Here is a 22,243-nt window from a genome sequence, read left to right as displayed (position 1 = left end):
CCAGGCTGGAGTGCAGTGGCATGATCTTGGCTCACTGAAGCCTCAACCTCCCAGGTTCAAGTGATCCTCCCACCTCAGCCCCCCAAGTAGCTGGAACTACAGGTAAGCGCCACCATGCCCGGCTCATTTTTCTATTTTTAGTACAGACAGGGCTTCATCATGTTGGCCAGGCTGGTCTTGAACTCCTGAGTTCAAGCAATCCACCCGCCTTGGCCTCCCGAAGTGCTGGGATTATAGGTGTGAGCCACTGCACCTGGCCTTGCTCCCCAACTTTCATGATGAGTTAGTCAAACTTATCAGTGGTGGTAGTCTGAGTACATGTGAAGAGAAATGCCTTCTCCCTGTCTCACAGGGGTTCAAAAGTAATTTTGAGGAAAGAAAGAAAACACATTTGCAACCAATTATACTTTCAAGTTACACTCTAGTTTCAAGAAACTAGGTCAGATTCCTTAGCAGGTTCGGAAGGATTTAACCCATTCCTTTCTGGGAACAGTGCCTTCCATAATTTGTTCTGCCCAGAGGCTGGCTCTGTTTAGTATGTACCAGTGAGGGTGATAACACAGTGATGATCCCGTCCCAGTGGCTGATCCACCAGACTGGCCAAATTAGGACTTTAGCTACTGGAAGCAACTGCTAAAGAATTTCAAGGACAAATTCTTGCAGCTGTTTTCAGCCTTGAACATGACTAGAATATCAATCTATAAGCTGGAGGTGGCACACCTTGAGGATCTGTTGAAACTGCAGGAACCCAGATTTTAAAGTGGCAAGTATGGGCACGCTGGCTATTAAAATAAGAGGGTGTGTCTACGTTTAAACTCTTAAAAAGAAACATGAAATAACAAACATTAAAAATAGAAATGGAAATAACTGAAATGCAAGGCAATTATGCAGCTGACAATTAAAATGAAATGTAAGAATACATTAGGGAAAAGACCATAATAAAAGATTATCATTAACTCAAGGAGTTATAACAAGGAGACTTCCCGGACTGAGTGTTAATTGGGTATAAGGTAGAGGCAGGGGCTCAAAAAGCTTTCTCAGTGTGAAGCCCAAGTGGTGGAGCTCCTTGTCCTCAGGATTTTAACTCAGGCATGACAGTAAACACTTCAGGAACTGCTGCCAAACTTGTCACCGTAAGTCCTTATACAAAGCTTCTGGGCTTTGAACATCCTCACCGATGTGAGTGGAAGCAGCAGCAAGAAATTAGGCCATTATGACATGGAGTGATATACACATTGTACAGCTAGGGATGAGAGCTATGGAAGGTTATGAAAGGGCATCTAATCCACTAACGGTGGAGGCAGGGAAGGAAGTGTCAGGGAAAGTTCCTCAAATGAAAGAATAAGGAGTTGTCCAAGGATGAGAAGAGTAGAATAGAACCTAAAGTAACAAACCTGCTGTGGTGAGTACTCTGGGCTGGCTCTGGCTCTCAGCCATTCCAATCTTCTAGTGTGCTTTCTTTGAATACAGAGGTTAAAGAAGGAAAAGACACATTTCCCTCAGTCCTGCAGGTAGGGTTATGCTTCTGCCAATTAGATGAACTTGGAAGGTGGATCCTAGGCTACAGTTACGTTTTGTTTCTGCTGGAAAACTAGTTGTAGACACATTGGGCATTTCTGTAGCAGTATTTCAGTGTCTAGGTCCTACCCCTGTGCCTGTTTAGAGGAAGTAGCAGGGGCAGCAGTGGCCTCTTGATCCTTGGATCACAGGTACAGCAGTATGTCTTTGAACTCAACACTCCACTGGAGGTCTCTGACTGCCTGCCTTTCTGATTATTGCAGAGATGGCAGCTCCTCAGTAGGCCATCCAGCAGACTTGCTCTAGGAATCATTTCTGGAGGCCTGCTAAGTGACCATTCCTTCAGACTTTCCAATGATTTTATAAGCTCCTGATACCCTGCATTAAATTCATTTTTGCTGAAAATAGTTTGAGTGGTTCTTTTTCTTGCACCTAATACACCAGCAGAATACAAAAAATGCAAAATGTGATACACAGTTTTCAGGGGTCAGCAAACTAGCAAACTTTTCCTGCAAAGAGCCAAGAGTGTAAATATTTTAAGTTTTGTGAGCCACATATGATTTCTTCTCCTCCTTCCTCCTTTTCTTCCTTCCTCCTCCTCTTCTTCCTCTTCTTTTAAAATAACCCTTTAAAAATAAAAAAACCATTCCCAAACCCTGCAAGCCAGATTTAGCCATGAGCTATATAGTTTGCTGACCCTTGATAGAGTGTTGATGAGATGTCGAAAGAACATGATGAAATGTCAAAGAATTAAAATACTGAAGGAAAATAGCTCATATTTTTAAAAACAAGATATTTTAAATGAGGCCAGGTACAGTGGCTCACTCCTGTAATCCCAGCACTTTGGGAGGCCGAGGCGGGCAGATAACTTGAGGTTAGGAGTTCAAGACCATCCTGGCCAACATGGTGAAACCCTGTCTCTACTTAAAAAACACAAAAATTAGCTGGGCGTGGTGGCATGCACCTGTAGTCCCAGCTACTTGGGAGTCTGAGGCAGGAGAATCACTTGAACCTGGGAGGTGGAGGTAGCACTGGGCCAAGATTACACCACTGCACTCCAGCCTGGGTGACAGAGCGAGACTCTGTCTCAAAAAAAAAAAAAAAAAAAAAAAAAAATGTTTAAGATATGTTTAATGATGTTACCATACTAAGACACACAACAAATCCTGGGGTGGGATCAACAGTTGATGAGAGGAGGCAACAGAATTCAGGTAAATAAACTGTCCCTTGCTTACCCAACTTTGATGCCTAGTTCATTAAAAAAATAACTTTATTATGGTAAAAAAACACTACAGTTCAGTAATGTTATGCATATTCACACTGCTGTGCAGCAGATCTCCGGAACCTTTTCACTGTGTAAAACTGAAACTCTACATCCATTAAACAACTCCCCATTTTTCCCTTCCAGCCAGTCCCTGGTAACCATCATTCAACTCTGTTTCTATTAATTTGATTTCTCTAGTTACTACATATAAGTGACATAATACATGTCTTTTTGTGACTGGTTTATTTCACTTAGCATAATATCCTCAAGGTTCACACATGCAGTATATAACAGGATTTCCTCCCTTTTAAGGCTGAATAATATTCTACTGTATGTATGTAACATTTTTCTTCATTCATTCATTCCTTGATGGACATTTGGGCTGCTTCCACCTCTTGGCTATTGCAAATAATGCTGTTACGAACATGGGTGTAGGAACCTCTCTTCAAGATCTTGCTTTCAATTCTTTTAGATAATTATCCAGAAGTAGAATTGCTGGTGGTTCTATTTTTAATTTTTTGAGGAACCTCTACATTTTTTTCCACAACAGCTGCACCATTTTACATTCCTACCAACAGTGCACGAAGGTTCCAATTTCTCCACATCCATGCCAACACCTGTTTTTTGTTTTTTTTTTGACTAGCCTAATAGATGTGAGGCAGTACCTAATTGTAGTTTTGATTTGCATTTCTCTAATGATTAGTAATCTTGAGTATCTATGTTCTCATATGCTTGTTGGCCATTTATATATCTTCTTTACATAAAAGTCTATTCAAGTCTTCCGCTCATTTTAAAATTAGGGCTCTTTTTGTTGACCTGCAAGAGTTCTTTTTATATAATAGATACTGAGCTCTTATCAGATACAGAATCTGCAAATATTTTCTCCCCTTCTGTAGGTTGCTTTTCACTCTGTTGATTGTGCTAGTCCAGTTTTAATCTTTGCCCATGAATGAAAGTCTAGTCTGGAGCAAACTGCTGGCAGTCTGGCCAGGTCTGGAGCTGTCTTCTGTCCTAAAGACACTAGTGGTAATGAGTCAAAACATCTGTCTTGGATACTTCAGATCTGGATATTCTGATCCTCTACAATATCCAAAAGCATTCCCATATCTTTGCTTTGAGCCAGAACCAGCCAACTCAAGGTTTCTGGGGCTGTAGAATTAGAAGCAGCCTCAAGACTGGGTAAGTGGGAGATATGGAGGTGGACTCATTAGACTCAGGTTTGCATTATTAAGTGTCTGCCACTAGAACGCTGAAATCAAACAATTTCAATAAATATTTTTCAATTCACTATTGTTCCTTTTTGCTTCAAATGTTAGTCAGTTCAGTTTCTTTGATGCTTCATGCTTATGCTGAGGAAATAAAACATCCCAACCCTGGAGACCTGAATGATTCCAAGGAAGTACATGGAGAGTTAATCCAAGGCTTGGTCTAGAATGCAACTCAGTTCATACAAAACTTGCTCCAGAAAAACCTTGACGATTCTGTACAAGTGGATATGAACACTATGGAATGGTGCATTTGCTAAAACATCCTATTTGAAGAGATAAGGTTCTGACTTACAAAAGGTCTATTTCCTCTTCCAACCACTACTGCCTTTTCGAAGTACACAACTGGAGAAGCTGAATAGGTTAGCTTGTCAGTATTGACGAGATTTTTAAAAGCCTAAAAAAATTTATGGAAAATGACTGATTGCCTCACTGTCAAAATTCTTATTCCTATTGAGATTTAGCACATATGATAAAATTATTTATCCAAGATTGCTTATGGAAACAGAAAATTTCAAAAAACCTTATGTGCATTATTTTTCTGGTTCCCACAAGAAAAATAAAATGGGAGAGAAGGTTAGGGTCAGAGCTGCACAAGTTCAAGCAGAAAATATGCTGAAAACGTAGGGTCCTAATTCCCTGACTTTTATGTTAAGTTGTTGCTATTCAAGTACTTACATACAATGATGTTTATCACTGCATACTTCAAATTATGAATGTAAGGAATAGTGACATTTAAGCTGCCAAACACAATAGATTAAAAAAATACTTAGTTTACTCATCATATCAAGAAATCCAGAGATAGGCAGTTGCTAGCATTGGTTTAAATGTTCAGTGATTTTGTCAAAGCCAAGTATCTAATTTCTTTTCTCTCGTGGATGAAAAATGGGTACGATAGCTCTGAACATCTCATTCCTTACCAAGAAGAAATAGGTAAGAGATGGTACCAGCTTTGGCTGTCCCATTTTATCTGGAAGGCAAAATGTTTCCTGGAACTTCCCCCTCAACTCTCACAAAACTTGAGCTTATTTCTCAATGGCTGGAACTTGTAAGTGAGGCTACAAAACTAAATATTCCTAGATATTGTAGAGGTAGGTTAGTGAGAAGGGATTTGGGAATGGGTGTTTCTCTGCTAAGTTTTAGGGCTGGCCACAGAAAAACCAGGAAATACCAAAATATCCAACAATACAAGATTGACTGAGTGTCACGTGCCATATGAATCCCAGGTGGCTGTTAAAAATTGTGTTGTGAGCCAGGTGTGGTAGCTCACACCTGTAATCCCAGCACTTTGGGAGCCTGAAGAGGGCGGATCACATGAGGCCAGGAGTTTGAGACCAGCCTGGGCAACATGGCGAAACCCCATCTCTACTAAAAATACAAAAATTAGTTGGGCATGGTGGTGCATGCCTGTAATCTCAGCTACTCACATATTCATGTGGCCGAGGCATGAGAATTACTTGAACCTGGAGGTTGTGGTGAGCTGAGATCATGCCACTGCACTCCAGCCTGGGCGACAGAGCAAGATCCCATCTAGAAAAAAAAATACTGTTGCAGATAGTTACATGCTAAATTATCTATAAAGTATTATCAACTAAACATTTAATATAAAATAATAAGAAAATTTCAAATGTTTTAGAGCAAAATAAATACATATTTAAAAATTTTAAATGGACGGATGCAAAAAGAAAAAAAATGGAACTTATATTCCAAAAATGTTGACTTCAGTTGAGTTTTTCAGGAAACAGACTCTGAAGCAGAGGTTTGTATGCAGGTGATTTACTGGTGAGAATGCTCAGGAACAGCACCTGTTAACGGAAGCAGGGGCAGGACTGGGCAGAGGGGGAGGGTGAATTGCAGGGCAGTTGCCACAGAGGCTTTAACTTGTCTCATGGGACACTCTAAAGCTGGGATATCCCAGATTGTGCCAATTGACTTGATGCCTTTGTACCTCCACAACTGACCAGTCGTTGGATTTGAGCTGACCCAAGGAGGGGAATGTTGGGTGAGGCAGTTTCCCTCACTGAAGACAATTTTAGAGAGGAATTAAACTATGAGCCAGCAACAGCCAACATTCCTGGTAGCTGTATCTTGGGATCTGGGCAGCATACCACAGCATTCACTAGAAATGTCAACAGTGGTTATCTTAGTTTGGGGATTAATATGCTTTATTTTTCTATATGCTTTATTTTCTTTATATGCTTTATTTTTCCAAATTTTTCTATATATGCTATATGTCTTCCAAATTTTTCACAATAAACACAGCATTGTACTAAGGATTAAATGAGTCAATTCATGTAAAGCACTTAGCATAACTCCTATAATTTACGAAATATTCAATATATTTATAAATGATTATTTTGTATTTAGAAAGAAATCTGCATATATAGGTACACACATACATTTCTTTCTAAATTCAAAATCATAGGTAAATTTATTGAGTACTTAATGTATATACATATATAATTTAAAAAGAAAACATAAATATATACATTGTCAAAAAGAATGAAAGTGTGAAAAAGGATTTAAAATAACACATGGATTTTGCTGTTCATTTTGGTTTATTTTGGTTTATCTGATCTGTGCAAGTCTTTCTTATAACATTGTTTCTTTCTAGCATTGTCCAGTAGAAAGTTTTGTGATGATGAAAATTTCTTTATCTGTGCTGTCCAATATGGCAATCACTAGCCACAGGAGGCTACTGAACGTTTGAAATGTGACTAGCACAACTGAGGAAGTATATTTTTAAAAATTTCATTTTAAATTCATTTAAAATGTAAATAGCCACATGTTGCTGGTGGCTACCATATCTGATAGTATGGCTTTAGACCAACACTGGGCAATGGTTATTTAGAGAACAGATTTAAAATATTATTTCTCTCTTGAAGCTTGGATTAGTTTCTTACTCCATTGCTCTATATAATTCCCTAACCTTGATTTTAAAATCTCATTATAATTAGGTATGTAGAAAAACAAAATGGGAAGAGCTAATTAAGTGTAAATAAGAGTGTGTTTATGTGTGAGTGTTGTCATATGAAAGGAAAAGTAATTTAGTTGAAAGTAAGATGTTGGCCAGGCATGGTGGCTAATGCCTGTAATCCCAGCACTTTGGGAGTCCGAGCGCACGGATCACTTGAGGTCAGGAGTTTGTAACCAGCCTGGCCAACATGGTGAAACCCTGTCTCTACTAAAAATACGAAAATTAGCTGGGCGTGGTAGCGCATGCCTGTAATCCCAGCTACTCAGGAGGTTGAAGCAGGAGAATTGCTTGAACCCAGGAGAGAGAGGTTGCAGTGAGCCGAGACCATGCTACTGCATCCAGCCTGGGTGACAGAGTGAAACTCCGTCTCAAAAAAAAAAAAAAAAATGTAATAATGTATTGCTAATTGTGTGGTACTTTTAGCAAATGATCTGAAAAAAAAAAAAATGAAAACGTTTGTTCTGTGTCAAATATTTGATTCTTGGTAAGCCAAAGAAGACTTCTCCCTGAAACAGTATCTTTCAATCACACTGTTGATACGGTAAGAAAGATAACTGCAGAAACAATTTGACATTGCCTGAATAACAAGTGGAAATCTCTTACTACTCAGGTGGGAGGCCTGTGTGTGTGTAGACAACTCACTAACAGCAGCCAGGTTTATGAAGGAAAGCTACACAAACCTTGGTTTGTATCTTAGCCTTATCAATTACTAGTTCTGTGAATTTGGACAAGTTACTTAGTTTTTTGGAGCCCTAGTTTCTCCATAATCAAGTGGTTAAAAGTACACCTACCTTGAAGACTTACAAGAAGATAAGTCATATATAAAGCACTTGGCCGGGCGTGGTGGCTCATGCCTGTAATTCTAACACTTTGGGACACCACGGCAGGAGAACTGCTTGAGCTCAGGAGTTCGAGACCAGCCTGGGCATCATAGTGAAACCTCATCTCAAAGACTAAAAAAATACTATATTAAAAGATGTATAAAGTACTTGGCACATAGTAAGTGCTGTATCAATTATAGTTTTACTGTTAGTGTCACATCTAGAAAATTGATTAGGAAAAGGGAAGTAAGCCCAAATAATATCAACTTCAGGTAGTAATTAACTGGCATAATCACAAACTGTAAAATCATTTTTGGAATATGTTACTTTGTATATATTGGCCACAAATGAAATTTCATCGAAGCCAGTACAGTGGCTCATGCCTGTAATCCCAGAACTTTGGAAGGCTGAGGTGGAAGGACTGCTTGAGGCCAGGAGTTTAAGACAAGCCTGGGCAACATAGCAAGACCCCAGCTCTAAAAAATAAATTTTAAAAATTAGCCAGGCACGATGACATGTGCCTATAGTCCTAGCTACAGAGGAGGCTGAAGCAGGATCGGGATCGCTTGAGCCCAGGAGCGAGGCTGCAGTGAGCTACAATTACAGCACTGTGCTCCAGCCTGGGTGACAGAGCAAGACCTCATCTCTAAAAACATTTTAAATGTAGTCCATTGTTTATTGAATAAATGAAAGAATGAATGCCTTGCTTTGTTCTTAAAGTCCTTTTGTCCCCAAAATGGGTAGTTATAACTGAAATGTTTTTTTCACTGGCATTGTCACGAGGGTTATTTTCAAAGACCTGTGAAGAGCAATACCAAATCAATGGTCTCGAGCAGAGTTGTTTTTCTAGACTTAAGAGAGATTTTGCCTGAAATTAAGAAACAGCTTCTTGAGTAATAAAATATTACTGAAGCAGCAGTTAAGGCTTCCATCCTTACATATTTTTAGAAGACAAATAAATCTCTATGCTGAAAATGTCATCACCTGTGGAAGCCAGCCTCTAGGATAACCTCCAGTGATGCTTGCTTCCTAGCATTCAGATTCTTCACTAGTCTCCTGCTCAAATTCAGTCGAGGGTGGCTCTGAATATGGCAGAGGTGATGTGTGAATTCCGAGGCTAAGTGATAAAAGGCATTGCAGCTCCTGCTTTGGTCTCTGAACCACCTGCTCCAGGATAAGCCAGTGACCATTCTGTGAGGACACTCAAGCCGTCCTGTGGAGAGCCCCATGTGGCCAATAGCTCATGCCAAGCTGCCAAGAATGTGAAAGAGCCACTGTGGAAGGGGATTCTCCAGCTCTAGACCAGACTTTAGATGACTACAGCCCTTGCCAACATCTGACTGAAACTTTATAAGAGACTGACATAGAACTGCCCAACTGATCTACTTTTGAATTCCCAACTCACAGAAATTGTGAGAGATAATAAATGATTTTTATTGTTTTAAGCCACTAAGTTTTGGGGTTATTCATTATGCAGCAATAGATATCTAATATGTTACCAATAACAAATAATGAGCCAGGTGTGGTGGCTCATGACTGTAATCCCAGCACTTTGGAAGGCCAAGGCAGGAGGATCACTTGTGTCCAGGAGTTTGAGACCAGCCTGGGCAACATAGCAAGACCCTGTCCCTAAAAAAATAAAAATAAACAAATAGTTATTGCTGCTATACAAAATATCCTGCTCATGGGCTGAACCATTCAAAGTAACTTCTCACATTATAACTTTAACGTTTTAACAGCTTGACATGACATTAACACTATGTATTTTCTTATACCATTCTTATGAGACAAGAAGAATCAGTCAATTAAATATTTAATGAACACCTGTTAAGTTCAAGGTAGTACTCTAATTTCTAGAAACATACAATTTACCAAGACTGAATCACAAAGACACAGAAAATCTGAACAGACCAATTATGAGTAAGGAGATTGATCCAGTAACCAAAAACTTCCCAATAGAGGAAAACCCAGCAATATTCTGGCTTGTTTTCAGGTCACATAAATTTTTCACCTTTTACTCAAGATTCCTGTGGAAAGGAAAGACTCTGAGTTTTTAGCTAATTTTTTGAGGTCTTCCTTTGTCAGGGCTAGTAAAAAACAAAAAAGAAAGGAAAGGAAAAAAAAGAAAAGCCCAGACCAGATAGTTTCATGGGTGAGTTCTACCAAGCATTTAAAACTGAAGAGAAAGGAACACTTCCAAACTCATTTTATGTGGCCAGCATTAACCTCGCATCAAAGCCAGATAAAGATAACTACAAAGAAAAGAAAATTATAGGCCAATATCCCTGACTTCTGGCTCTACAGGCAAAAATCCTCAACAAAATATTAGCAAGCAAAATTCAATGCCACATTAGAAGTATCATACACTAAGATCAAGCAGGATTTATTCCTGAGATGCAAGGATAGTTCAACATAGGCAAATCAACTAATGTGATATTTCACATTAACTAAACAAAGTATAAAAATCATATGATCAATTCAGTAGATGCAAGAAAAAGCATTTAATAATATTCAACATCTTTCATGATAAAAACTCTCAACACATTAAAGAAGGAATATACCAGAGTTAATTAGGCAAGAAAAAGAAATAAAAGTCATCCAAATCAGAAAAGAAGTTAAATTATCTCTGCATATGACATAATCTGATATATAGAAAACCCACCTGGGCACAGTGGCTCACACCCATAATTCCAGCGCTTTGGGAAGTCGAGGCAGGAGGATTGCTTGAGCTTAGGAGTTTGAGATCATCCTAGGCAACAGAGCGGCACCTGTCTACAAAAAATAAAAAAATTAGCTGAGTGTGGTGGCGTGGGCCTGTAGTCCCAGCTCCTTCAGAGGCTGAGGTGGGAGGATCACCTAAGCCCAGGAGGTTAAAGCTGCAGTGAGCTGTGATTATGCTACTGCACTCTAGTCTGGATGACAGAGCAAGACCCTGTCTCAAAAGAGAGACAGAGAGAGAGATTGAAAAGGAAGGAAGGAAGGAAGGAGAAAGAGAAAGAAAGAAAGAAAGCAAGAAAGAGAGAGAGAGAAATAAATAAATAAATAAATAAATAAATAAATAAATAAATTAGAACTAACAAACCAATTCAGTAAAGTTGCAGGATACAAAATCAACAAATGAAAATTGGTTGCATTTCTATACACTAACAATAAACTACCTAAAAAAGAAATTAAGAAAACATCTCATTTATAATAGCATCAAAAACAATACAATAATTATGAATAAATTTAACCAAGGAGGTGAAAAATCTGTACGCTAAAAACAATAAGACATTGATGAAAGAAAATGAAGACACAAATAAAGATATGTTCACAGATTGAAGAATTAGTATTGTTAAAATGTCTATAGTCCCCAAAGCAATCTAGATTCAATGTGATCTCTATCAAACTTCCAATGGCATTTTTTTCATAGAAATAAACAATCCCAAAATTCATATGGAACCACAAAAGTCCTCACATAATCAAGACAATCTTTTTTTTTTTTTTTTTTCTTGAGATGGAGTCTCACTCTGTCGCCCAGGCTGGAGTGCAGTGGCGCAATCTCGGCTCACTGCAAGTTCTGCCTCCTGGGTTCATGCCATTCTCCTGCCTCAGCCTCCCGAGGAGCTAGGATTACAGGCACCCATCACCACGCCTGGCTAATTTTTTTGTATTTTTAGTAGAGACAGGGTTTCAGTGTGTTAGCCAGAATGGTCTCGATCTTCTGACCTCATGATCTGCCCACCTCAGCCTCCCAAAGTGCTGGGATTACAGGCGTGAGCCACCGCACCTGGCCAATCAAGGCAATCTTGAATAACAACAACAAAGCTAGAGATATCACACTCCCTGTTTTCAAATTATATTACAGAGCTATTCTAATCAAAACAGTGTAGTACTGGCATAAAAACAGACACAGAGACCAATGGAAAAGAATACAGAGCTTAAAAATAAACCCACACATATATGGTCAACTAATCTTTGACATGGGCATCCAGAATACACAACAGGTAAAGGATGGTCTCTTCAATAAATAGTGTTGGAAAAACTAGGTATCTAAGGTATCTACCTGCAAAAGGGTAAAATTATACCCTTACTTTACACCCTCCACAAAAATTATATTGAAATGGGTTAAAGACTTAAATATCAGACCTGAAATTATAAAACTCCTAGAAAAAAATATAGGGGGAAAGCCACTGGACATTGGTCTTGGCAATGATTTTTCATATATGCACCCAAAGTATAGGCAACAGAAGCAAAAATAAACAAGTTGGACTACATCAAACTAAAAAGCTTCTGCATAGCAAAGGAAACAATCAACAAAATGAAAGGGTAACCTATGCAATGGGAGAAAATATTTGCAAACCATATATCTGGTAATGAGTTAATATCCAAAATATGTAAGGAACTCATACAACTCAACAGCAAGAAAACAAATTGCCCAATTAAAAATTGGGCAAAGGATGTGAATGGACAGTTTTCCAAAGCAGACATAAAAATAGCCAACAGATACATTAAAACAAACTCAACATAACTAATCATCATGAAAATGCAAGTCAAAACCATAAGATATCACCTCACACCTGTTACAATGGCTATTATCGAAAAAATGGCCAGGCGGGGTGGCTCATGCCTGTTATTCCAGCACTTTGGGAGGCTGAGGTGGGAGGACTGCTTGACACTAAAAGTTTGAGACCAGCCTAAGCAACACAGCAAGACTGTCTCTATTAAAAAAAAAAAAAAAAAAAAGAAGACAAGTAATAAAAAGTGTTGCTGAGGGTGTAGAGAAACAGGAACCCTTGTACACTGCTGGTGGGAATATAAATTGATACAGCCATTATGGAAAAATAGTATGGAGGTTCCTCAAAAAATTAAAAATAGAACTATCATACCATCCAGCAATTCCACTTCTGCGTTTATATCCAAAGGATTACTCACAATAGTCAAGATACAGAAACAATGTGTCTGTCAATGAATGAAGAGATAAACAAAATGTAGTAAATACAGACAATGGAATACTTACCCATAAAAAGGAAGGAAATCCTGACATTTGTGACAACATGGATAAACCTGGAGGATGTTACATTAAGTGAAATAAGCCAGACACGGAATGACTAATATTCTATGACCTCACTTATATGGCGAATCTAAAAAAGTTGAACTCAAAGAAGCAGAGAGTAGAATGATGATTGCCAGGGTCTGGGGGGTGGGGAAAATGGGGAGATGTTTATTGCACATTTATCAGCAATTAAAATGTTTCTTTTGGGAGCTAACCTATGAGAATGCAAAGGCATAAGCATGATATAATGGACTTTGGGGACTCGCAGGGAAGGTTGGGAGAGGGGTGAGAGATAACAGACTACATATTGGGTATAGTGTACACTGCTCAGGTGACAGGTGCACCAAAACTCTCAGAAATCAGTACTACAGAACTTATTCCTATAGAAACCACCTGTACCCCCAAAACTATTGAAATAAAATTAAACAGTTTCTTTTGCTAGTTTGGTAGATGAAACATAGAATATAGTTTATTTTGCATTTCTTTGATTACTAGTGAGGTTGAGCATTAAAAAAGAATTATTTGAGTTTTATATTTCTTTTGGGACTTATATATTCATGTCCTTTTATTCTTGTTGGTTAGTAAGAGATCTTGATATGTTAAGTACATTAAACCTTTGTCTGATATATATTACAGATATTTTTTCCCCAGGATGTCATTTTTTAAAAATTATTATACTTTAAATTTCGGGATACATGGGGCAGGTTTGTTACATAGGTATACATGTGCCATGGTGGTTTGCTGCACCCATCAACCCGTCATCTACATTAGGTATTTTATACAGTCAAATCAATCTCATCCTTTTTAAGTTCTTCCAATTCTTTTATATTTAGAAGGCTCTTCTCTATCTTTAGATCAATTAGTCACTTGTATTTTTTCCGGTTTCTGGTTTTGTGTTTTACACTTTTTTTTTCTTCAGGAAACAAGGTGACAGTCTATTTTCCCACGGTTAAGCATATTTCCTTCACTATTAATTGAATATGTTTCTTCCCCCACTAATTTATAATGTCACCTTCATTACCTAAGGAATTCTTATATTATGTGGGTATGTTTATGAGTTTTATAATCTCTTTTATTGTCTATTGGTTTTGGTGATAGTACCACACTTTTTTTTTGATTACCTCTATTTATTCATCAAGAATCATCACACTCTCCTCCAGGAAGCCTCCTTAATTCTTCCAAAATGGTATGATTGCCCCCTTCACTCTCTGTCTTTCACCTTTGTCATGTTTAAAAATCAGCCTTGGCCAGGCGCGGTGGCTCATGCCTGCAATCCCAGTACTTTGGGAGGCTGAGGCAGGAGGATCACCTGAGGTCGGGAGTTCCAGACCTGCCTCACCAACATGCAGAAATCCCATCTCTGCTAAAAATACAAAATTAGCAGGGCGTGGTGGCGCATGCCTGTAATCCTAGCTACTCTGGAGGCTGGCCTTAGGCAGGAGAATCGCTTGAATCCGGGAGGCGGAGGTTGCAGTGAGCTGAGATGGCGCCACTGCACTCCACCCTGGGCAACAAGAGCAAAACTCTGTCTCAAAAAAAAAAAAAAAAAAAAAAAACTTCCTTGAAGCTGGGCGCAGTGGCTCATGCCTGTAATCCCAGCACTTTGGGAGTCCGAGGCGGGCAGACCATTTGAAGTCAGGAGTTCAAGACCAGCCTGGCCAACATGGTGTAAACCCCATCTCTGTTAAAAATACGAAAATTAGCCAGGTGTGGTGGCACTGGCCTGTAATCCCAGCTACTCGGGAGGCTGAGGCAGGAGAATCACTAAAGCCTGGAAAGCGGAGGTTGCGGTGAGCCGAGGTCATGCCACTGCACTCCAGCCTGTGGGAAACTCCAGCCTGTGGGAAACTCCAGCCTGGGGGAAAGAGTGAGACCCTGTCCAAAAACAAAACAAAATAAAACAACCAAAAAAAAAAAAAATGCCTTGTATCATTGCTAACAGGGTTGATCTTATCCAATTACATTCTTGAGTATAGGGAACAGGTGCATAATACCTATTCATTAAAATTAGATTAGCGGGATTTCCTTTAAAAGGTAGTGATGATGGCAGAACAGCTCTAGTTTGAGAAAAAACGAAAATAGGCAATTCTCTCATTTGTTCAACAAACGTGGCTGCGCCGTCCAATATGAAAAGATTATAACTGTAAGTGAACCCTACTGTACCCTAGGGATCTCACCACTTGGGGAAAGGGATATATAAATATATGCGATTAAATAGTGTGACTAAGAAGCAAAAAATAAGTATGTACAAGGAAGAAGAAAGGAAAAAACTATTGAGTAGTGGGTAGTGTTTCAAAGTAGTGGACATACAAGTATGAGCCGGGTTCATGGGGTTTCTTAAATGCCAAAGGAACTTGTAATTATTCTAAATGACAACGTGCACAATTTACATTAATGTATCCTTCATTCTGGCCAGGGGTGGTGGCTCACACCTGTAATCCCAAAACTTTGGGAGGCTGAGGTGGGAAGATTGCTTGAGCCAGGAGTTTGAGACCAGCCTGGCCAACATGATGAAACCCTGTTTCTACTAAAAATACTAAAATTAGCCGCGGTGGTGGCGCTGGCCTGTAATCCCAGCTACTAGGGAGGTTGCGGCAGGAAAATCGTTTGAACCCGGGAGGTGGAGGCTGCAGTGAGCCGATATCTCACCACTGCACTCCAGCCTGGGCGACAGAGCGAGATTCCGTCTCAAAAAAAAAAGAAAAAAAAAAAAAAGAAAAAAAAAAAAAGATAACTTTTTAAGGAAAGGTAATGCAGTTTGGGCCAGGGGCTCTGCTTATTAGCTGCAGGGCTAACACAGACCCGGGAGAACTAGAATGGGATACAGGTGAGAGTTAACCAGTGGTGTGTGATGTGATGAAAACTAGGCAATGGGGAGATCAACCTTTACCCGTCAGTCTTCTAATCTCAACAAATCACTTCCCTGAGTTGGTGCAGAAGCTGTCAGGGTTGACTAGGGTCCCTACCGTGAGTGTGGGCACAACTCCAGGCACTTCCCCATCTCCCAGCCGGCCCAGCGAGGTGCCTGGCGAGCCCAGGCCAGATGCTCTGGCCAGGGCTGACGTCACGTTTGCATGACGTCACCAGCGCTGACGAACCACACAGGGAGGGGCCTGTCAGCTCACCTCAGAGCGCAGGCAACTTCTGAGAGCAGGGAACTGACAACCTCCTATTCTACCTTGAGGGTCCGAATAGTCAGAGCTGCAGGAGCCGAAGCGCCGAAGGAGCTCAGGAACTGCTACCTCCCTCTTTCCTTGGCCCTTATCCGCGTCTTCTCTAAGGCCCAGGAGCGGTCCTGGCAGTGGCGCGCTCACGAGTCCGCCGGTGGAAGCGGTCACGCGCACGCACGCTTGTGCGCAAGCCCGTTCCCTCAGAACCCGGAAGTGCGAGACCGAGGAGAGCCACGTGGGTCGAGCTGGGGTGCAGCTCGCATGGGGGAGTCTATCCCGCTGGCCGCCCCGGTCCCGGTGGAACAGGCGGTGCTGGAGACGTTCTTCTCTCACCTGGGTATCTTCTCTTACGACAAGGCTAAGGACAATGTGGAGAAGGAACGAGAGGCCAACAAGAGCGCGGGGGGCAGCTGGCTGTCGCTGCTGGCGGCCTTGGCGCACCTGGCCGCGGCCGAGAAGGTCTATCACAGCCTCACCTACCTGGGGCAGAAACTAGGTACCTCCGCCCCGCCCCCCGAGCCCCTTGAGGAGGAAGGAAAGGGGGTATATTCCCCAGTCGGCAGTGGCTTGGGTTTCCCGTTTCTGTGTCACTTCTAGTCGCAGGCTCGACTCGGCATTCCCAGATCTCCTCCCACCGTTCCTTTCCTTCCTTAGGCTTCCACAAGCCCCGCCCACCGGCCTGCGCTGCTGATAGATTGGCGAACTGGGTAGATGCTCTTTGCAGGGCTGTGACCCAAACCGAAGGGTTTGCCCTTTTGCCTCGTGCATGGATTGATGCCATAAATGAGAAGTTAACCAAACTATGTCTTCATTGTTTTAATTAGTGACGCTGCAGCCAGAAGAGCAAAACTTTGCGAAACAACCTAGTTCTATTACTGAACACTGTTGTGTGGCCTCTTAAGGTTAAGGCCCGAGAGTCACATTTGGAGTCCTACCCCGTCTTCATAGTCCCCCAATACATATTTAATGACTAAAGTAATAAATGAATATTGGGCAGGAAAGGCAAGAAATATGCCTAACACTAGCAAGAGGAGACTTAAGGGGAAAATGGTAAACACTCTTAGCACTTCATGTACATCTTGCCTCTGAAATAAGATTCAAGAGCTGATTCAACTGATTTTTACTAGTGGAAGCAATAAGTATAAGTAGATGAGAAGGAAATAATAGATGTAAAAGGCAAGGATTATGCATACAAAATAATATTACTGCTTAATTATGACAAATAAATATATTTGAATCCTAGGAGTTTTAGAGTCAGTACTTTGACCTATTTTAGACTCTTCAATTTTCAGAAGCGTGAGGTCTGATGTGAGTGAAGGACACGTATATAAAATACAGAGAATAGAAACGTAAAATTAGTGTAGATTTCATTTTGATCCACTGCCCCCGTTCCCTAACCAGCCCCCTACTTTCCTTATATTGCCTGAAGGTGACCATGTACATCTTATTGAGCTTTCAGTGAACACTCAAGAGACAGGGCTTCCTGAGATCGTAATTGCTGCAGCAAGTATGTTGATTTATACATACTTATTTAGTATGCTAATTTATTAGCAAAAACTGGTCAGATAGTTTCACCTTATTTTTTTCCTCCCCTTTTTACAATGGCATTTCTCACAAATTTGCAGTTGCTGCTATGGTGTTATTATTCCCCTTTCTATAGATTAGCACATTATATATGCAGTTATGTTGGGTAGATGATAGAGTCGAAACCAAAATATCTGCCCTTGAACTGTCAGATGGAGTTTGCATTCATATAACTTATTAAAAATGTGTATGAAAATTATAATTTATGTATAATATATATACAGATATATGTTTTTTATATATGTGAAAATGGGGTGGATTCTAGCTGTAATACTGAAGGTAGGTAATATTTAGGCAGTTTTAGTTGTTTTTAGACTCCCCCACCTCAAAGAATGGTGACTGATTCAAGTGCCATGATTCTTTGCTTTTTTTTTTTTATTAACTTATCCATGGAAATTTGATGAAAGCTGTGTACTTACTCTCCAGAAAAATATATATGTACATATAATTTTGCATATAACCTGAGTGGGTTCAGTTGAATTTTCTAAAGTCTATTTATTGACTCCATTTAAAAAAATCTGCTACTCTAGTTTTAAGTTGAATGAGCCAAGTTTTTATGTAAACAGAACTGGCTGCCCTGTGTGTAAGAATGTGTATATAAGATCTTCACTGTCTCTGACTTGGGTTCTATAAAGTGGTCCTCAGTGTGTAAATTGATTAGTTCTGCTTGAACCCCAGCTGGCATGGGTGAGCATGAGGGCTATGCCTTGAAACTGACCTACACAACATTTGGTGCTGTGAAACATGCCCAGGTACTGTTAGGTTCCTAGGTGGGCTCCTCACTTCTGAGTAAATATTCTGAAAATGGTATATTTAATGCTTCATAACTTATTTACACGTACAGTAAACATAAGTTCCAGAATTTAAATTTTATCTTTGCACATTTTTTTTGGTACTGGAGTGTATATGATATCTGTGTGCTTACAATATGACTTCACAATTATCCGGTTTACTGTCTATTTTCTTAAAAACTTGAGAAAACTTCCGTGTTGCCATTTAAACATTCCCATGTTCTCCAATTACTTTGCTCATTAGAACATTTATATAGTTTTCTTTAGAAAGCAAAACAAAAAGTTTATGCGTGCTTTTAAAAAATTTAAAACATAATTCTGAAAAGTTTTTTCAGCCTTACTGAGATATAATTGACAAATAAAATTATATATATTTAAGATGTACAACTTGATTTTTCATGTATATGTAAATTGTGAAATGATCACCACAATCGAGCTACTTAGTATGTCCATCACCTTACATAGTTATCTTCCATCCTTCTTTCTTTCATGTGTATATTGTGAGAATACTTAAGATCTACTCTCTTAGCAAATTTCAAGTAAAAAGTGAGTCTTTTTTAACCTCTCTTATGGATGGTATTTATTTGAGGCCTTAGCAGTGAATCCTGATTAAAGAAGCAAGCAGGGCCTTTAGACAAAAGATAGACCTTGACAGGCAGCTTTCTTTTCCTGTCTTGACCCTGTTACTGAAAAACTTCGAGTAGGGCCCTTATCTTGGTTCCTTCTCTTTCCTTTAAGAGAGAATAATACCTGTTTGGGGAAGGATCAGTGATTAAAATATGCTGACTCAATGCCTGTGGAGAATTTTAGAAGGTCATACTTTTCTTCCCTTTGTTTCATTACTGGAGAGTTTCCTCAACCTTGGGTTGCTGAAATTTAGCATAGTAGAAAATGACTTAACTTGAGAACTGATGTTTAAAAATTATTATTAGCAAGAAGTTGGAGAATAAAATGCCCAAGATGTTTTACACGTTCCTTTAATACACTTAAAATTTCATGGCATAAGATAAACTGTTGAAATCTTGAGAAATTATGAGCATTTATAACTAGAGCCTTCTAAAAATCATTCAAAGTAATCATATTTTATAAATTCAAAATATTGAAAAGAGAAAGAAGTTGGATGTTTCTGATTCCTTGTTTTCCAGCATGAAGAAAGGTCAGTCCCCATTGGATATTCCAAACCAAGATAGTGAACAGATAGGATTGGGTTCCTGAGAGCTTTGAGAAAAGAGAACTGTTTGAAAGAAATGTGTTGATGGTCTATCTCTTCCTTAGAGTAGTTTCACTTTACTTGGTTTCACATGCTGGTGATTAGCCTTTATCGATAAGCTTTTAAAGGTATTCTTTGTAGTTATGTAGTGTTTCCATTCCCCCAGATAAGGGTAATCTGATGAAGTTAGGTATCCTTTTTTTCTCCCATAAGTCCTAGAGACAGATGATATCCCTCTTTCAATGCGAAGTTAAAATTTTCACCAAGGCCACCCTGTTTAATAGTACTAGATAGCTGTTCTTTTTGTAGTACTTGAAGCTCCCAGTTCACCACAGTTTCAGAAGCTCAATTATGTATTATTATTAGGAGTTTAAAAAAATGTATCAGTTATAAATAGAAGGGAAAGGAATTAGTATTATAGAATATATTCTTTGTTCCAGGCACATTACACACCAAATGTTATTTCATTTTTTTTTTTAGCTCTATCACCAGTTTTATGTTAAAAATGACAACTAAAGCTCAAAGTGGTTCAGTAGTTTGCACATCAACATAGCCTGTAATCGTGGGAGCTGGGATTTGAAACCAAGTCTTTCAGACCTCCACAGCTTTTAGGTTTTATGTGATACTCTTATTACCTTCCTAAGCCGAGAGGTTTTATCCTAGATGTGGGCACAGAGGTCTATTTATGTTGTACCCTTCACTCTACAAAATCAGCAGAGCTAAACTGAATATGGGCATGGGAGGAAGGCAAACCCTGCAGGGAACCGTTCCGTATGGGATATTGGTGTCACAACTGGTCCACCTGTACCCATATGGACTTTAATGGTATTAGTTGGAGAAATGATGTGCCAGCTACTCAATCTGTTTGGAACAAGCTTTCCAACCTGTGGCCTGCGGGCCACATGCAGTCCAGGATGGCTTTGAATGAGGCCCAACACACATTCATAAACTTTCTTTCTTTCTTTCTTCCTTTCTTCTTTTCTTTTCTTTCCTTTGCTTTCCTTTCCTTTATTTCTTCCTTTCTTTTCTTTTTTCTTTTGTTTCCTTTCCTTTCCTTTCTTTCTTCCTTTCTTCCTTTCTTCCTTCCTTCTCTTCTCTTCTCTTCTCTTTTCATGGAGTCTTGCTCTGTTGCCCAGGCTGGAGTGCAGTGGCACGATTTCGACTCACTGCAGCCTCTGCCTCCCGGGTTCAAGCGATTCTCCTACCTCAGCCTCCCGAGTAGCTGGGATTACAGGCACCCACCACCACGCCTGGCTAATTGTTTTGTATTTTTAGTACAGACGGGGTTTCACCATGTTGGCCAGGCTGGTCTCGAGCTCCTGACCTCAGGTGATCCTCCCGCCTCAGCCTCCCAAAGTGCTGGGATTACAGGCATGAGCCACCATGCCTGGCTAAACTTTCTTAAAACAATATGAGATTTTTTGTGCGTTTTTTTTTTTTTTTCCTCATCAGCTATGGTTAGTGTTAGCATATTTTATATGTGCCCCAAGACAATTCTTCTTCTAATGTGGCCCAGGGAAGCCAAAAGTTTGAACACCCCTGGTTTAGACAGTATATTGGAAAAACACTTTTCAAAGTATCTGTAGTTTGTCTAGGGTGTCAGAAATAAGTAGGGTAACCAACTGTTCAAAATTTGCCCAGGCCTGAGGGATTTCTAGGATGTGGGACTTTGTTTTAAAACCTTATAAAGATTTCCTGAGAAGCTAGACTTCTAGTGCTAAAACCTGGAAAGTCCTGGGTAAACTAGGACAAGTTGGTTACCTAGTAGTAAGGGAAGGAAGATTCATTTCTTGAAACATAAACCGAGCAATGAATTAAAATCAATATTGCAAAATGGTTCATTTATTAAGAGGATATTTTACAAATGCCTTAATACATTTTTATTCCTAATTACAGGTATATGTTTAGAATAGTAAATTCATTGAAGAGAAAATTTAAACTCTTGTCCATCTCTGAGTTTTTCAATATATTCCTAGAAATCACTGTTTTAAACCTGCCCTGTTTCTTTTTTCCTTTTCATTTTCCTAATATCTTGCCTCTGGTCCTTTGGTGGGTGCAGAATTGCTTAAGGGAACATCCATGAAGCTGGCTCTATAATTAGAAATATAATTGGTCATTTGTACATACAGAAGTGAGTAAATGATATCTATGCTATTTGATCCTTTTTGGCTATGTAAAGGTGTTTTTGGTTTTATTTTTTGCTGATTTCCTTTGGAATCCCCTGGTTACAGCAGCAGTTATTTATAATTGGTTCCTGGTCTTAATAATTCACAATGTGGTGCTTATTATTTATAATGTATAGTGTCAATCTTGTCAAGAGTGCTAAGATTTTCTTTATTCTCCTGGGATCCCAGTAGTCTGTTTTCTTGCATAGAGGGAATATATGTGTATGTATTAAATTTTCTGGTATGATCTAAAAGATAAGATTCAAAGGAAAATACAACTCTAAGGCAGAAACAAAAAAATCATGACATAGCAGGAATGACAATAGTGTTTCATAATTTGTGTGTTCTTTTGCTTTGAATACATCTATGTGAAAGGTAGGCTTTTTAGTTCCAGTTGGTGTTATTTGCTAGGTTAATTATGCTCTGAAGTAAATCTGAATCCT

The 22,243-nt window shown here is 39.4% G+C and overlaps 1 protein-coding gene, 1 long non-coding RNA gene and 1 other non-coding gene across 4 annotated transcripts in view; 2 read left to right on the top strand and 1 right to left on the bottom strand.

The window, feature by feature from the left end:
• Positions 1–2,776: 2,776 nt before the first annotated feature.
• On the bottom strand, positions 2,777–16,218 carry LOC134737590 (uncharacterized). The gene is made up of 3 exons (XR_010122611.1): positions 16,006–16,218; positions 10,508–10,617; positions 2,777–4,444 (listed from the first exon to the last, which is right to left on the bottom strand). It is a non-coding gene; the product is annotated as an uncharacterized LOC134737590 (long non-coding RNA).
• LOC129011136 (U5 spliceosomal RNA) lies at positions 9,819–9,934 on the top strand. The gene has a single exon (XR_008493248.1). It is a non-coding gene; the product is annotated as a U5 spliceosomal RNA (small nuclear RNA).
• The window catches only part of KICS2 (KICSTOR subunit 2), a 29,039-nt gene continuing 22,918 nt past the window's right edge, over positions 16,123–22,243 (top strand). The window contains exon 1 of one of the 2 annotated variants that reach the window (XM_054442273.2): positions 16,123–16,546. In XM_054442273.2, the coding sequence (XP_054298248.1) occupies positions 16,312–16,546 (235 nt within the window). In that variant the 5' untranslated portion in view covers positions 16,123–16,311. The remainder of the gene's footprint in view (positions 16,547–22,243) is intronic. The other variant, XM_054442274.2, reaches the window with a different exon arrangement.

Source organism: Pongo pygmaeus, chromosome 10 (genome assembly GCF_028885625.2).
Source record: "Pongo pygmaeus isolate AG05252 chromosome 10, NHGRI_mPonPyg2-v2.0_pri, whole genome shotgun sequence".
NCBI lineage: Eukaryota > Metazoa > Chordata > Mammalia > Primates > Hominidae > Pongo > Pongo pygmaeus.
This window is presented reverse-complemented; position numbering and strand designations above follow the sequence as displayed.